Source organism: Mesitornis unicolor, unplaced genomic scaffold (genome assembly GCF_000695765.1).
Source record: "Mesitornis unicolor isolate BGI_N332 unplaced genomic scaffold, ASM69576v1 scaffold49611, whole genome shotgun sequence".
Classification (NCBI taxonomy): domain Eukaryota; kingdom Metazoa; phylum Chordata; class Aves; order Mesitornithiformes; family Mesitornithidae; genus Mesitornis; species Mesitornis unicolor.
In genome coordinates this window covers 1-18,727 of record NW_010165375.1, presented here as the reverse complement: position 1 = coordinate 18,727, position 18,727 = coordinate 1, and the positions used below count along the sequence as shown (strand labels likewise).

General features: G+C 36.7%; 1 protein-coding gene across 1 annotated transcript; it reads right to left on the bottom strand.

The window, feature by feature from the left end:
* Positions 1-148: 148 nt before the first annotated feature.
* On the bottom strand, positions 149-15,965 carry LOC104548551 (elongator complex protein 2-like; the record flags this gene model as incomplete). The annotated part of the gene is made up of 11 exons (XM_010194601.1): positions 149-206; positions 335-430; positions 1,004-1,073; positions 3,186-3,374; positions 6,262-6,411; positions 6,891-7,022; positions 8,963-9,063; positions 10,901-10,996; positions 11,949-12,083; positions 12,990-13,056; positions 15,880-15,965. Coding segments are annotated over 11 exons (1,180 nt in total), but the record flags the coding sequence as incomplete, so codon positions are not given.
* Between the last annotated feature and the right edge of the window lie 2,762 nt (positions 15,966-18,727).

Below are 18,727 nucleotides of genomic sequence, written 5' to 3'. Positions count from 1 at the left end.
TTTTATATATATATAAAATTTATTTATTTCACTGGTATAATACACTGCACAGAAATTCAAATCAGGTACTAAAATAAGACCAGACTATGGTAATATATTGAAATACCTTTCTGAAAATTTGTATAAATTAAGGAAAAATAAAACTTACAGCTTCTGAATTTCAGGCCACAAGGTATTCTGCAGCAAATGATCCTCTGGGGGAGGTTCTAAAACACATTTGTACAATATATTCAAATTTGGCACTAAATAATCTACAATTCAGCTACATACTGCTTCAAGCTTATATCCAATGAACACTATTCTCTATTTCCTACAACTGAAATTAATCTCATACCTGTAAGGATCAAGGGTTGAAAATAAATTTCGGGATACTGATTCGAAATAGTATTGAAGGTTTCTTCATCCTCAGCTGGTTGGACAGCCATATCTCCTATTCAAAGGAAGGACTTCATTAGCTGGAGAGAACATACTTGACATGAGGGAAAATATGAGCACTTATTACACAAGTGAAAAACATCTGTTGTTTTTACAGTATTAGTTGAAATTAGGTTTCTCTGCTTCCAGAGTTACAAAAATATGAATATTAGAATCTAGATATCCTAAGGAAGTTTCCCCCCAACCTTTCTCAGTGGAAGGGCTCATGAGAAAGCAGAAAAATGTTTTTGCCAAAATCTATTTTACGAGTTACTTCAAGTACTTGGAAGACTTGGAACAATTGAGCTGTATCGCCATTGAAGAACCTGGAGATAAAGCTTATTAAAATGTTTCCTTTTTTAATTCACACCTTCTGATAAAGCTTTAACCAAAGGGAAAAAAACCAGGTCTGACCTAATTTGTAGATTCCTGTGTAACTACAATTTTACTATAGACTTCAATAAACATCAGATGACCAGCTTCATTCCCAGTCTCAAGACACTAATCAGTTATTCTTATCACTCTGGGTAGATGTTTAAAAAAAGTTTCCATATGAAACACCATCCCCATTACTTCTCATTAGCCGTACCTTCAAAAACAGCTTTATTGGATAACCCCAAAGCTGGCACAGTTGCACCTTCTGGAAGATCAGATGATTGCTGGATTTTAAAAGAAAAAAAAAAGTTTATACACAGATTGCCACATAGGCTGACATTTTAAAGGCCACAGTTTAAGTGTAATCCCTGTGATAAAAAGAGTGACTTTTCGAGAGAAGTGAAGGGGAACACTTTGAAAAACTCCAAACTCATTCAGAACATACCCTGGACAAAATGAAGACCAGTACTCTCCCAGAAAAAAAAAAACCAACAAATCAAAACCCAAAACTTTTATAAGGCCTCAGCTCAAGGCTTTGGCTGCAAAGCATGCACCTTCAGCCCTAATTACAGGTTTTCTTCCACAGTTTTATTTACTCTAGGATATACATGATAATTAATCATCTGAGAGCACTGCAGTTTTTAACACAATAGGACTGGGCAATAGTCTCTTCTGAGGTGAAATAATAAAGCAGCATTTTGGAAAAGGGGATAGAGGGTGAGCACCTGTACCCACAACTTAAAACACAACCCAACAGACAGCACAGACATGTGGCTGGACTACGTGACTGTTTAAAGCAGCACAGACGAAAGACAGAAAATACTTTCATAAAGGTATGGGGGGAAAAAAAGCCAAATTTTAGGAAGGGTAAGTGAACTTGGGGTGCTTTGTACAGAGATGGAAAAAGAACATATTTAGTAGCTGTAAACCCCTTCCATACAGTGTCTGAGAAGTTCAAAGAAATACTGTTTTACAGAACCGGATTAATAACTTATGTGATAGCTTAAAATACTGTGTTACTTATTTAAATGTTCATAATTTGAGGAGAAAAACTTACGAGATGCACACACCAGTCTAAGGCCTCTAAAACAAAAACGGTTCTTCGTTACAACCCAAAGTATAATACAATTGCATGGATTTGAACTGAATATAATCCTGTTCAACCCTTTCTGAATATAAAGCTGTTTTTTTGGTTTTAAGTACTTTTTTGGGGGAAGGCATTTGAGCTAAATTAAGAAACAGCTTACCCACTTTAATGAAAAAAGAGCATTCACAGAAAATAATTTCAATAAAGCTATTTAAGGGTAGCTGTATCAAAAGAGCTCATAAAACCTTCCTCTTTAAACAAAGCCCATGTGAAACACTTTGTGATATCACAAATCAAAAAACAGCACTCAGAGGAAAAGCTGATATGGAAAGCCTACATAGAAGTAAAATAATATTTGCCAGCATTACAAAAGCACAGTGCTGTTTGTACAAAGTCATTAATGCAAACGCTTACAAAGCCTTATGAAATTGAAGTGCTAAACAACTACTTATGTAACTTCTTGCTATCAAAAAAATGAAAATATTTATTTCCCAGAGATTTCAATTGTTAAATGAAATGGAAAGGCTAATCCATCTCTGAGGAGCTGCGCAGAAAACGCTGCTTTTGAGCCAGGAATGCAAAGAGCACGCAAGGCATTGTACAGCGGCAACTATCCTGAATGAGCTCCGCTCTACAGAATGGAGAAGAAAAACAGAATTAATCTTAAAGCAAATGGGGAGCAAACAAAGGACGGCAACTCTGCAGTCTTATCTTTCCACAGAGTAAGGCACTGTACTTATTGACAACTGAGAACGGGAAGGTAAAGGCCTCAAGAAAATTCCCAGTGCCAAGAAGAAATAAAGCATGTGCAAGTACATATTTATAAATATTTATATGTAACAACTAACAACAGTGCTGAAAGTTTTGCACTATTTCCAAGCATACAATTAAAAAAGAAAACAACAATAACACAGAACCACACAACACTAATTAATCTAGACAAGAATACGATACCCTTAAATTAAGGAGAAGCACACTTCCAGGTTTTATTGTTTGCTTTCAAATCACCAAGTGCATGCAGTAGTCTACTTGGTCTGACTTATTTAAAATTTACCCATACTCTTTGCAATCTTGAGACACTAGATCTTGTTTAGCTTCAAATACAACCTGCTTTATCAGACATCATAAAAATACCTATGAAACAACACTCATGGAAACAAACAGAATGGAAAGGAAAAACAAGACTAAGGTTTCAGAACTATTAAAAGAATTTGTATGGCTTTCATTGCAATCTGATGTTTTCTAAAGCATTACTTTTATTTACATGAAAGAGGGTCGTCTTCATTTAGCATTGCTTTAGCACACTTACGTGGGAGCATAGCTTCTCCATTGGAATACCAGTGATATTACTGAAATTTTCTATAAAATTCTTGGGAGCACGAAAAACCCGAAGCACTTTTTCATCTGCTCCTGACACAAACTGGAACCGGCCGATCATCGCCAAACAACGCATGTCGTATCCATGCACCTGAGGCCTTGCAATTTCATGCCACGTTACCTAAATGAACAGACATGCAGTTATTAAGCCACAGCTCTCATCCAGAGAAGGAGCAAGGTTTTGATTTCCAAAAAAGTACTAATACTTTAATTGCTGACTTTATTAGCATAAAGGGAAGTTAATAGCAACCTTCTACTGACATTCATAAAACTGACGTATGCTCACATACATCAGTTAAATCCTACTTTTCCACCAAACGATTCCTGTAAGTAGCAAACTGTGTCCTGCAGAGATATGTTTTAAGCATTTGCTTACCTTTGTTACTCAGAGAACGCTGCACTTACTGTGACTTCTTTATGTTAGGCAGTCATGAATAGGATATAATTTGCTTAAGCTAAAGGAGGACTATATGCTACTATTTTCAAAAGTTAGTTTTACAGTCACACTAAGCAAAGAATGTTAGCAAAAAAAGATATTACATGTAAATTGCTTTTATAAAAATCTAATTTATTCTATACATGAAAAAAATGGATTCTTAAGAAAAAAACCACCTTTGTTTTCTAGCACATAAAGATTTTAGTATAGTGTCATTTGCTACTACACCTAAATGATACCTCAGTTAGAAAAATAGTGTGTACTTTTGAGTTAACAGCTAGCAGAATTAGAATTAATTTAATCAATTAGAATTAATTTAGTCTACTTCAGTATTACAATGCCTGGGAAACTGCAGCCAAGACAAAATTTACATTGTACGAGATATTGCACAAACATAAGGAAAGACATTACATTGACTGTAAACTGCTTATACCACACTAAAATTTCAATTGAGTTTTGAATGTTGAAGCTTCAGATAAAACCCAAATGGGATATTTCAGAGATCCTACAAAATCTCCTATTTCCACAAGAGCTTTATTGTTTAAAGAAAAAAAAAAGAAAACAAACTAGAAAACAAACAAGCAAGCAGTGCAATAAGCTCTTCTTATCCTTTATGAGGTGCCTCTTTGCATATTTTAGAGCACAGCACATAACAGGAACAGAAAACAAAACAAACAAAGAAAAAACCCAAACCAAAAGAGACAAAGAGGGCTGCATAAGTCATGCACTAAGCTTCTTCCAGAAAAATCAGGGTGCAAGTTTGCATGGCAAATTGAAGCTGACTGTTATCCCTTATTTCTGATATTTGAACCTGGTACAGTATCAGAATTGATATTTTTAAGAAGGTGTAATTATGTGCATTTAGCACTTAGTTCTCTTTTTACAGAGAAAAATGTGAATGTCGAGCTGCAATATTAACTTTCCACAGATATCTGAACCATCCATTTCATCTTGTTAAGACTAACATCAGATGTTACCTGTGGTAATTTCTTCAGCTGCTAAACTCAATATGGTAAAGAAAGTAAGGCATTTTAAAAGCCTATGTTATCTAGGCTATCTATGTTATCTATGAGTAGCAGGACTACCCACCTGGTTTTCAGTGTTCAAAGGTCCTGAACAAGGGCCTTAAAATGACTCATTTTTATTTCAACCCTCCACCTCACCCCACCAACAGGATGCTAAAGCTTTCTCCCTCCCACACCCCATGCAGCACCAAGTGTTGACACTACTTGGATTTGCACCTGGTCAAACTAACCAAGCGGCTGCTCTTGTCAGAACAGCAAGAGGAAGTGCAAAAATTTCGGTTTCAGTGAATTTCAGTTCATGCCAGACTTAGATACAAAGACTGCAACCACTCTGCTAAATCAATTAATACAAAAGTTTCAGGGACAGCAGGAACAGCTGTACAGGCAAATAATACAAAGCTCAGTTCTTTCAGAAAATAAGGTAAAAATGTAGCAAGCAGCATACACACTGAAGAGTGGTACTTTAGTAGGTCACAGAGAACATGGTATTGACAACTCTTACATCATATGTCAAATCCAACACACTCTTTTCCACATTGCTGCTGTACCCTCCAGATTGGAGATTAGGGGAAGAAGCAGGAAAGGCAACTGGAGATGCCCTTCCTACAACACAAGAACACAAGGCAAAGCTTAGCACTTGAGCTGGGATTGCCACCACTTCTGTGTGGCCTAGAGGAAGGAAATCAAGGAACTGATGCCAAATTCACCCTCTCAAACACTTCGGAAATCCTGTGCTGGTCCACACTATAGAAGTCTCGATGAAACAGTTGTCACAGCCTCCCTTTGCCTCCCACAACTAGTAGTAGAGCTTACACAGGGCCTTACATGACTTCAATCAGCCAGGTTTCTGCCAGTTTACTGAATGGCCCATTAGTACTGTTGTCAGAAAAAAGCTGTATTTAGATAAGGACAATGCATGAGCAACTAGAAACAGAAACATTCATATTCCTAGACAGGGTTTCCCACACCACAATTTAGACTTATTTTTGAATACACAAAATTATTCAGGAGTAATTCTTCTGAAAAGTTGCTTGCATAGGTACCAGCTGCACTCATGCAGTTCAGATAATCATTCCAGTAAAAGTCACAGTCATAAACAAAATAGTGTAAAAATGCAGTGAGAACTTTGCTTAGACTAAGCTTGTGTAAAAAAACGCAACCAAAACTGACTTTCTTTATGATTTCCTGCAGCAGTGCTTAGCCAAGTGTTAACCAAGGACAACAGATGGTTATCAGCCATGTATTCCTCCTTCTGAATTACTGCACAGCCTGGTTTTCAAGGATCTGGAAGAACACTTACTCAAGGTAACCCAGAGGCGAACTCAGGATTAAACAGCAGTCAAGCTATGTGATTACTAAAACTCTGCCACTAGTATTTCTAAAGTGAAAACAGCACATACTGAATCAAGCATTTACACAAGCAGTTTTGAAATTGTTCTCCCATGGTTTGGGAAATTTAAGGTTTGAGTTATATTCAGGTGACTGGTTCCCAACTCAGGACAGACCAGCCCTCTTCACCAAGTTCACAAAATATTTGAAGATCATACCTCTGTCTCTTGTTTTCTTCTCCATGGAGCAAAGAGTCGAGTAGTTTGATCAGAACCTACACTGATGATAAACTCTCCTTCGGGGTCCCACTTTACATCTTCCACACTGTTAAAATGTCCTGAAATCACAACTTCTGGAGTCCATTGTTTCTATCAAGAAAGTCACCAAAGCAGCAAGAAGTTTTCAACTGACCGAATGGCTTATTCCAACCAAAGTAAAAGTATCAACATAACTATTAAGAAAAAAAAAACTCAAAACAAAACAAAACAACCCCACCCTGCTACTGGCCAAGGAGACAAGTACTGATTTATTGCTCCAATCTAAAAAAACCCACAAATCCTGTGTTATTGGTTCAGCTGCCACTTTTGACCAAAGCGTAACCACAAAGAAGTTCAGTCTGACTTTATGGTTTCCACAGGAAAGCAACAGGTTTTAGAGCCTGGGAGACCGCAGCCTCCCTTCTGTGCAGAAGCAACAGTCCTACAGAATGTTGTATTCAGAGAACGGCTATTTCAAACATTAGTTTTAAATTGTATGGTTACATTTTTCTACTAACAATAGAACTTTCCTCAAGTGGCATACAAGTGTAATTCTTTTAAGTAATAATAGTAATAATAAAACAACATACCTTACTAACTGTAGCCTGTTTCCAAAGGTGCAGTGCTCCATGAAAAGCATGGGCAACCATCATCGAACCATCTGGACTAAACTGGCAGTCAAAAAATCCAAGGGTATTGCCACCTACTTCACCTACCCGAACCTGAATTAATGATTAGAAGTGAAATATCCATGAAAATGGCCTTCCATTCATATAAACTCATCCTAACCTTATGAGATTAAAATTTCACTATAGGCAACAGTTCACATTACACACAAAACCATATTTAAAGAATACTGAAACTGCAAAGTCAAGCACTAAAATATAATAGGAATTAAAGCTGCATGTTGATTTTACAGAGCCTCCCTTCATAAACATGTCAAGATAGGATCTTGTTCAAACACCCAGGGGAGAGAAAACACTACACTAGGAGAGATGACAACCCAATCTTTCTATGTTGCTGCATACAAGTTTCTAGTCCTCCATTGCTTTCCTATTGCTATGCTGCACAAAATGGAAAAAGGGTCCAAAGGAACAGTGGTTTCCAATTACACTTCCTTTTTTTCTTTTCCAAGATTCACTACCATATGTCCACTTCCCTCTTTCTCCATATTCCTTCTGTGGCATATTTTGGCCTCTGTTTTGTGCCTCCTTTGTGACTGTGCATGTATGTATGCATGCATATACACATGCCTTATAGTTGCTTTAGTGCTATTCCAAGTTTTTAATTACATTAAAAGATTATTAGTTAAATTTTCAAGTGTTTTTCAATAGACAAGAACACAATTTCTTTCAAGCTGAACTCTAAACAACTCCACTATTACACAGCTGCTTTTAAGATCACAATGAAATGAATCTATACCTCATTCTAAGTGGCAGCATGGACCAGTATGTCCATTCTATTAGCATCCATTAAAAAACATCACTCATATTGAAGTGACTTTGATATGCCATGCTAGAGGCAGAATTCTAGTCTCACCTCTGAGCAGGAGAATAATTTTGTGACAACTTCTTCTTCATCATACCAAAATGGAAGAGAGAAAATGGGATGCTCCCCTTGCACCCTTCCCTGCAGGCTTCCAGTTCAGGTTTCCCTCCCTCAATGCAAAAAAAATCATTGCAGTTAAAAGGTCTGATCCAAACTGCAAGCTTCACATTTGACATCTAACCAGTGCAAATGGAACGTACAAAGAAAGAGCAACAACTTGCAACAAGCCTTACTGCAGAACCCATTTTTAGACGCTTGTAAATTTAGCCACAACTAAGTGTTACCAACAAGTGGCATCTCTGTGTGATCAACCTATTATGAGCTATTTTCTAGTTCAAGTGGAAAGGCACAAGATCTTTCCAATGGAACAGCGGAAAAATTAAATCCACCTACTGTAATTCTCTCTTTCCTCCCAGGAGAGGATTAGAAGGATTAGAGGAAAGACCATAAACAATGGCTGGCATAACCCCACACAGACAATTCCGGCTGAACTGTTGCAATTTGGAAAAGCAGGTCAACTGAAAACAAAGACAGCTAGCAAAGCACTAGATAAATCTGCTTGTACTACTTGCTTATTTAGGATGATCCCCATTAGAACAGCGTTCAGAATATTATAGTGAAACATGAGTATCCAGCTCATATGGAAGTAAAACCTAATGACAGAGCCTATGAACAAGTTACTGTGAGTAAAACCAGGCTTGGGGAATTGTGTGTCAGCTGCTCTGTAGTAACTGCTTCAGTGCACATTCCCACAGGGATTAACTACAAATAATTGAGGGCGGTTTTTGCTCCTCTTACCCAGAGTACACAGTGCGTTACTATGCAGCACTTGGCATACTATACTATGAATGCCAGGTGAGCACAAACTCCCCTTAGAAACTCCCCAGTATGGTGATAAGCAAGCAAAAAAGCAGTAAGAATCATACTGGATCACATAATTTTTGAAAAATACAGTTTTACTTGCAACACAGCATCAGAATGAGTATTTGTGCAAGAAAATGCTTTTGCCTTCCTCTCCCAGCACTTTACAAAGTTTTTGTTCCCTCCAGTACACACATGATGCTGGAGATGCAACTTGAATCCAGCATGTACTGGGAGAAAGACTGACACTTGCCTGTTCCAGCCAGACTTCAGATTCCTTATCAGGCTCCCAGATGATCACGGTTTTGTCCATCGATGCAGACAATATCCTCATTGGCTGTTGCATGCTGCCATCTACAGTACAAGGACAACAATTACCCTACGACCTATCAGAATACTTTCCAAAAGAATTTGGTCATACTGAAATCCAGACACGCTAAGAAAATTGCCCAGCATCAGAGATGTGCAAAGCAGTACTTAAATGCCAGATTTAACAGGCTTTCTAGGTGTTCATTAGGAGGTATTGTATTTTTCAGCCATAATCTCTCAAAGGAAATGTAAAACATGTACATGAGAATAACCATATTCTACTTTTTAGTCACTTCTAATTGATAGTGAAACTGTAATTTGAAGGAAAAGATAGATAGACTGCATAGCAGTTCTCAGTTCTATTCCTCAAATTAGTTTTTACAGAGAGATTTTCAATTTAAAACAAAATCACCTCTATGCCAATATTCACTGTATTCTTTACAAACGGTTAGATTCACTACATACTTCCATAGACTCTAGCATCTTGTGATGCATACAGCAGTAAGTACTGTTCCCCAGAATACAGTGAAACACTCCAGACAACTGCCCAACACAGCCAGAATGGGGAAGAGGGAACTGGTTCACCACCCAGCTGCTGGGGAATCTTTCTTGAGAACAGAGACATGGTTGGGCATCTCTTGAAGGCAGCATCTTATGTCACATCAAACCTTCTACCTTCTGCATGGAACATGTCTCTTGGATCAATCTGTCTCTACTGCAGAGGAAAATCTATTTTGGGGAATCCAGTATCAGGTGGGCCACAGAACACAAGCAGGTGCACACGTGCAGAAGCAGGATGTGAGACACCTGGAAAACTTCATGGTTGTAACAGGAGCTTTTCAGATTGCAGTGCAAGACTTATATGAGCATTCTGCCTAAACCTTGCTTTAATGGGCAAAACCTTTTATAGGCATTACAAAAAAAAAAGTGAGAGAACAGATAACTAAGCCAATATTTCTAAAGCAAGTTCTGTCTTTCAGTGTAGGTATTCTGACACTCTAATTGCACTCTACTGTTCAAGTGTTGTATATACAGTGGAAAAAAGCTGTGCTCTGTATTAGTGAAGTCAGCTGCCATCAGTAACTCTAAAACACCTCAGGAAAAAAAGGCATGTTTGCCAATACAAATACACAAGGGCATTCTGATGGCGTAAGCATGTCAAATCAAGAATCTCCCTCCCTTACACGCCAGGCAGACACGTACCAGCAAACCAGTACCACAAACAAGGCTGTCAGAATTTAAGGATTTAAAAAGAAAGATAAAGACTAGGGCAAGATGCAAAATTAAACTGTAAATAACATTTCTTTCAATCAGTCTGCATTAATGCCTTAAAGCTACATGCTAGCTAGAGAAAACTGATCCTCAAGGAATCCCTGGCATGTTATGTTAATGCACGGATAACTGAAGATTAATCTTCTGAATGTTGCTATTTGTTCATTTCTAGTCCAAGAAAAAGAAAGGAGTGCTCTGGAGTTAATGCTGACCTTCTAAAGAACAAATATTTCAAATACATCTATCCAGGTAAAGATATTAGCACTATGAATTCATACTGATTAATTAAACTGATTTTTTTATTCCAAAAACAGCCAATCAACTACAATAAAGCCAGTACAGCTCAGATATTTTTATTCATTAAACAAAACATGAGTAAGAGAAAGCATCATGCATTACACAATGACAGACAGAGCCTGTGCTGTAAGATGTGCTACTGTGGCTTGTTCACCCAAAACATCCGTTTACTTATAAAACATCATTTGCAGAATTTAAACATTTTCGTAGTGCACAGTGACAACCGAACACACAAACACAATACAAAGAAATGTGACTGTACTCTGTGTATATAACACTGAACAAAACTGCTAAGTGTCTGGTATCTTCTTACCTTTGGAAAATGAAGGTTGCCAGTGAACCGCATACACCCAGTTTTCATGACCAGCCAACACTGACTCCAAAGTAACTGCGTATGTTGTATCAGTATCTACCACAAATCAGAGAAAAGCACATTTCTTTCTAAAAGCCAAGAGAGACAGGTCATTTCTGATATCTTCAGTGGAAAAAAAAAAATCAACTGCTTTCATCTACCACTGTCTCAATATCCTATTGACATTGAATAGCTCCTTGAAATCCTACTTTCCTGCAAGCCCAGAGTACCAGTGTGACACTAGGAGGTCAGCCTACTGCCTCAGAGCGGTATCACAGAATTTCTGGAGAACTCTCAAGCAATTTTCGAATAAACTCTGACATTGGCTCTACCCATACTCTTAACCTGAGCATATTTACATCTCCAAATGCCTGTAAGTATAAGCATTAAGATACTTCAAACAATGAATTAGGATTTGCAGCAGGTAGCATGAGCTTTTTACACATAACATCATACAAACTTCATTATATTACCTAAGTTGCATAATAATTTACCCCACAACAACAACATTGCAAGCCTCTGATGTTACAGTGCTCAAACAGTTTGTTAAATAACCAAAATGTAAGCCTGCATATACTTATCTGTTATCTTCAGTATTTTTCTAAGGTTTAAGTAATAGTAGCACCTCTTAATGCACTGAATTAGAACGAAAATTCAAGGTATGTTTTTAAACTGGAGAAGAACTGCACAACAGCTTACCTCCCACAGACAAACATATCTCCTGACTAAGTACTGCATTTGGAGTCACAATGCACATGTATATTAAGTTCTCTCACTGCTTTACTATTCTTTGTAATACACCATTAGCTTCACACAGTCATGGCTTTAAAATAATAACTACACTTTTTCTAACAGCTGAACAAAAATAATGCAGTCAAACTGGTCTCAGATTCTTTTACTACAGGAAACAAAACAAATTAGATGGCAACCACCCTGTCAGCCACCCCGCAACCACAAACAGATACACAAGTGAAAAGTTGTGCAATAGAATTTTACAGCTGTTACCTACCCTTGACAGTAAAAACGTTCTCTTTCAGTCTTATGGAATCATCTTCAGTTTCTGGAAGTTGCTTTGATTTTGTACACACTTTCCAAATTCTTATCAAACAATCCTGAGCACAGCTTGCTAAGAAAAGGTCTTCACCTGTTTGTTTTCAAAAAGAGATAATTAGAGCCATGTTTTCACTGCAATCACTGCCATGACTAAACTAGCACCTTTCCAAAAACTGTAGTACAGCATTATCCTAATTTTTCCTATAGTACAGTGTCATAAACTGCTGCTTTACTTCAACACCAACTTACTCTCCCATTTCTAACTCTCCACTAGTTTAGAACACGCTGACTCTGGACATTCGTCTGCTTATAAGACAAGAAAGACATGTTAAATACTGCACATATTGTACATATACTTCCTTACTTCCTATCACCTTAACTCTCAAAATTCTGACAGCCTCAACACTCTTCAATAACTCTTTTCCTTTTTCAGGACTGCAGCATCTCCTAAGTCTTTCTAATTTATTTTTTTGCCATTGCAAGAATTATTTAATTAGTTAATCTGAATAGATTCTCCTTTTAATCTCCTTAAAAAAAAAAAGAGAGAGGGAGAGAAGGAGAGTATTATTTGCCCCTAGTTCCCCCACTTTGAAAAAGCAGCAAACTCCTCGTCATTCAGATGTTGATATTTGCATACTGAAAAGGACAAGTTGCTAAAACTCCTCTTTGTTTGCATTTAGCTACAAGTCAGGTAAACATACTTGAAGCAAGCAGAGAAAATGAGGTATGCAAACATACGAGCATACGATATCAATCATACTGTAGCCACAATTTTGTTAACTAAAATATAACTGTAGTACACGTTCAGCAATTCTTACATCTTAACAGGTCACAAAGTTCTATCTTATTTTGAGTATCTATACTAACATATTATTAAAAAAAATTCACAGTCACAAGCACTTGAGTGTTACAGTGCATCCAAACTATCTGTTGGAGGGGTAAAACAGCCATACTGTTGTTAAACCACTATTCTACTTTATTCATCTTTCATACTGACCATAAACTGCCCATTCAACACCTCTTATCCAGTCTTCATGCCCAGGGAGTATTAATGTTTTCTGAAACTGAATAAAAATTCCTGTTATATCACAGAAATGCACTTAATTACCACGCGTGTATGAGCAATTAGCTTTAGATTTTCAAGTCTTTTACGTTTACAGTTTCTATTATTTGAAATTAGAAAAATAAACTGCTACTAAGGATTGCAACTTTCTGAGAGATTCCAAATAGGCATTTTCGGGTTCGCCACCATTAGGTAAACATGTGTCGCATCATGGCACTTCCCATAGATGAAAAGGAAAGAACAAGAATTTAAGGTGTCCACTTTCAAGAGGCTACAGTCTCTCTGTGATAAACTTAAAAGATTTGCATCTATACCAGGCTTATAGTGGTGCAAAAAGAAAAACATTGTGCAGGTATGACATGGCAAATAATTTATTACATGTGCAAAGTAGATTCAACTGTGGATCATGTGGAAAATAAACACAAGTAAAATCAAGTGTAAAAAGAAGGGTAGCTGTTTCAAAATTAATTCAATAATTAATTCATAATATAATACTAAGAATTACTTATGGGGCCAGAAATATTCCCTAGGTTTCTTAAGCTTATTGACTAAGTTTCTAAGAAAGGCATACATCAAGAACTGCATCTGCTGATGGAGATCTCTGCATGAACAGAGGCTCAATTACACGGGAACACAAACACAGTCCAGATTTCCTAGTAAGAACCTTCACTATCTTCATTCCTAACATATAGAATATTACCATTTTGGTTTGATTCAAGTAAGGTAAAAGTGTTTATTGCTTAATAGTATTCCAGTAGGATGTTAAACACTCAACTGATTATGTGGAAATAAAAGCAGGAACAGTCCAGGAAGCAAGATCAAACAGTGACTTAAAGGTTTTTCTAAAGGCTATGTGTTACTGGCAATACATTAAAAAAAAGAATCTTTTTAGCAATTCACATTTCAGGTAACAGGTAAAACACCTGTTTATTCATTCATTTATATGATCCTTGACATAATGCTCTTTATTTTACATTCACCAAGGTTAGTTGGTAAAATTATTCCCAATTGAGACACTGGTTTAGGCCGAGTTGTTGCCACCATTCTTGTCTTTTGTGATTCCTTTTATGTTGAACAGCGTGCATATCTCCTGAAATCTGACTTTAGTATTAATCTAAACACACATCCAGTAATTTTTAATTTCAAGGTGTTGAGTGTAGTTGTTTTTTTTTAAATTGCCCTCATCTTCTCACATCAAAAAGAACCATTAAGAAAAGTAGGCATTTGTTTTCTCTTTAAAGAGAGTAAAAATAATTGCTTTGAGGTTATTAATACCACGCCAGGTTTCTAATTCACTTCCCGAACAGGCTTCTAGGCACTACTTAGGCTTAAGTCAGCATGCAGTTCTTTTGTGCTGTAGAAAAAGCACTCACTCAAAATTTTCAATATATTGTTTCCCATAAAAATAAAAATTGCTCACTGAAACTGAGCAAGGAGTAGTGTTGCTGGTTGGGTTTTTTTAACGTTGTTTCTGCTGTTTTCTTTGAAGTCTGTGTCTCTTGATATCACACATTCAATTTCTTCAGGTGTATTCTGTTCTAAAACTGCATCAATCTAAAGCTTCCTGCAGATGCACACGGTCATTATTTTAAAAGGATTCAGTCAAAGTTTTTATTGTTGCCTAGGTTATATTTGCATGTATTTTGAGATGTCATTCTTCTGATTTTTGCATATTTTGTTTCTATAGTCTCAGCTCTCTCTTCTCTCTTTCAGTTTTCCCCTTGGTCCTTACTGGATACATAAGATTATTGGAAGTTTCAGTACTAACAGCCGAATCTTACAAAAACTCATTGTCCAAGCCATCTACTTCACAGGCTTTCCCATGCCACTTCACTAATCTCTGAACATTTTTCTGTAGCAGCAGTCTCGTCTCTTTTCTTCTAGGCAAAGAACAAAGCTGTTGTGTAGAGAGCAGAACTAATGAAGCCTGGATGTCTGTGGACATGCCCAGCACACTCTGCACAGTTAACTCTGCCCACACATGCTTCAGGACCAGGCCGGTAGTGTTGTTTGGCAAATTTGACAACTGCCACATAAGGCAACAGAAGTCCAAATCTTCTCAGTTCTTCTCCACCAGGCACCACACATGATATCCCTCCTCTATCCGGCTGTTAGTCTTGCAGAATTATATTGAGTCTCTTATTCCACCTTTCAATTAGGCCAAGTTATTAGGGAGAAACATACTCAGACATGCACAGCAAAATCTTCTTACATAAACCCAGCTCAACATAGATGTTTTGTTTTAAAGCTCTATTTTGATCTCTTGGTTTACTTACTTCGCCTCCATAGGCCTGTAATATCTCAAGCAGGAAGACATAAAATGGTTTCTGAAAGATTTTTTCCCTGGGTACTTTTATAAATCAATACCCTCTTTCAAGAGCTCAGGAAAGCAAAGAGATCATTTTCTCTCTACTGCTTAACACAGTAAGGGATCTCTGGGTAGAGAGCCTTAAAGGAATTGAAGCCTGCCCAATCAATTTCAAAAACCAAGCAGTTTTAATGAATAAATACATTTCAACTGTTAAAATTCATGAGTTTACCAAAAGATAGCCTTTATCAGCTAACTGAAGATGCCTCATCCTCCCTCAGACTATGAACTTACATTCTTCCTTGGGGTTCATACAATCTTTATTAGGACATTCACTAAAGGAAGAGGTTCCCAAGAGTCACAATTAACAGGACAGAGCTACCAGTTAGAGAAAGATGCAGAAGTTTAGATTCTAATCACTCTTCCACACTAAATTCTTGTGAAAAATAACAGGACAATACTAACATTTCCTTCAAACACCTCTAAAATTTGTAAAGTCCCCCAAATTGTAATTACCTGGTCATTCTGCTGTATAAACAAATAAATTTTGCAGTCATCACCACCGCAAGCCAGTATTGGTACTGCGGGGAAAAAAAAAAAGGCTTCCGTTATTCAAGTTACAAGATCTAATATTCTAGGATATGAAAAACTATATACATAGCATAAAAATCAATACAGTATCAATAAATATATTAATATTAACAGACAGGCAAGCATAATACCACTTTTTTATGTTTTCTAGATTAAACACCTAATACTATTTGAAATAAACTAGTATTTCAAGAACTCAAAACTCAAGTTACTTTGGCATGTAAATAATATCTACGAATACTTAAGATGTAGTTTCCTTCAAGCTCACATATCTGTAGGAAGTATAAGAGATTTTTAATTATGTTTATTTTATTGATCTCAACAAGCATTTGCTCTAAATACAAAAGGAGCAAGCAGCAAAACAAAATGACTAAGAACTAATACAGTTCAAGCCCAAAATCAATTTAAATGAGTATATAGATGGAGGTAGCATAATTATTCTGCAGCAAATAAAGACGGACCAAAAAAGGAAGACAGACCACCACTCACTGTATATAAAGATATGAAAGCAATTAACATTATTATACACCTACTCGGGTTATTTCTGTGAGCCATATAGAAAGTGAGCAGTAAACATAAGTCTATTGAATCAAACCAGACAGTTACGTCTAAGGGCAAAACAAGAGAAATCAGGCAGTGTATTAGTTTATCTCTTCCACAGAAGATGATGGGGAAAAATAGTTAACCCCTACTCTGCTCTTTTTGGGTGATAAGGATGAAGCAGTACTGCTAGGGACTGAAATAGCAAAAGAAGAGGAATTAATCAGAAAAAGACGAAGTAGTAAGTTATCAAGGTTAGATACTCATATTTCTCAAGTAAAAAGTTTCTGGGTAGAAAAAAAAATACTAAATTCCATAAAATCAACTACTTCATTTTTAAAAAACTAAATGTCATCCCTTTAAAGAGATAAATTTATCTTTATTATGGATAGACCCAAAAAACCAACCTGAATATTCATAATAAGTTTATGCTCTATGCTACTTTCCTCTTTCTGCCTGTACCAAATCTGTGCCAAGTTATCTGCTGCTCCTCTCCCACTTCTGAGTCACATTTCACATTCTTACACCTCCATCGCTTGCTGTTTCTCTCCAACCTCTAAGTCACATCTCACCTCCATCTCCTCCTTGCCTTACTCGAGGCCAAAAAAACCTGTTTTGGACTGGAGGTAATGAGCTGTTCTGAAAGAAGACCTGGTCTTCAGGTCCACAGAAATCAGGCAAGAGTGAAGGGCTTTTTGCTGGGATTTTTGGTTGGTTGGATGGGGGTTTGTTTGTTTGTTTTCACAAAATACAATACAATGTATGAACTTGGAGCCTGTGTCATCCTTTGAGAAATACATTTTATGGGCCATTACAGTAATTACATACTAATTCAATGGAATAAAAGTTTGACTAACAAAAACAAGAAGAAAATTATGATCTAGTCACTGTATCAGACAAATGCAGAAGTTTTCACTCAAAGTTCTACCAAGAAGTAGATAACTGGCAAAAACAGAAGAGTATATAGTTTTTCATATAAATATCAGAATTTGGATCTGACTGAGATAAAGTCCTGCAAAGGAAACAGAAAAAATTAGTTGGAAACTGTGGTCTAATTGCAATGGGGACAGTGTGATCAACAAAGCTTTCTCAAGTTAGCTCACTTTTTTTTTTTTTCACCTGTTGCAATTCAGTTCTAAGTGGACAATTTGTATTTGTCAGAGGCCAAGCTATGGCACTCCAACTATCCAGGTGGCAGGAGAATCACAGTGTATAACAAAAGAGCTGATCAAGGTCTGCAAAATGGCAAGTACTGTTCCCAGCATTTTAGAAACAGAGTATCTGCAGACACTGCAAAGCAAAAAGCAACCAACCAACCAAAACAGCACAAAGCTTTTCTTCAAGATTCAGAAGACAACTGTAAAGAAACCCCTTAACTGAGGCTGCCAGTAAAGTGCTTAAGCTATGCTCTAGCTACAAATGATTGTTCAGCTTTTTATAAGCAGTCTACTGGCTTTCCTCATTTGACTTCTTCACAAAAATGTTTGTGTTTTGTTGTTGTTTTTTCTTTTGTTTTGTTGTTTTTTGGTTGTGTGGTTTTGGTTTTTTTTAATAATTTACTTTCCAAGAACAATCAGTTAAAATATTAGGCATCATGAACTTCAATGTCTTTTGAAAGTCAAGTATCCATTACGTGCGTGAATCCATTTTCAATGCAAGCTTTAAATTTCTTTGCTTGGTGAAATTAGAGGTTACTATAAATATTTCTAGTTCAGGAGAGTAGTTTACAACTTTCAGAAACGTAATTCTGTATTTAATTCCTGACTGAAGAAGCGCATATTGTCCTCAAGAGAAAAGCTTCTTTAAATCTTAATACAGCTGCCAACATACCCTTCATAAAGATTTCAGAGTAACCTCTAAAGTTATCATAGATCATTTTTCCCTGAAGCTCATTAAAATTCCAAATTGCCATTACAGATTAGTGTTTCTGACAAAATGATCAGCAGTGAGTTTTTTAATAATATATTTTAAGCTACTTTACTTAGATTTCAGAATTAACATATTCCTCTGAAAACAGACAGTTCACTTGCATGGATGGACAACTATGTCAGGTTTAGGGAGAAAACACAGAACAAGGCTATGTTCTATTAAAAGCCCCTCTACACACTTTTAGGGGAAACATTTCTAACCATACATTTACAGTTCAAAATCTAAACTGTTTCACACTGGAGGTAATGATCTTAATTTACCCTCAGGTCTCTTGTACTCCCTCAGTAAGTCTGCAGATGACACT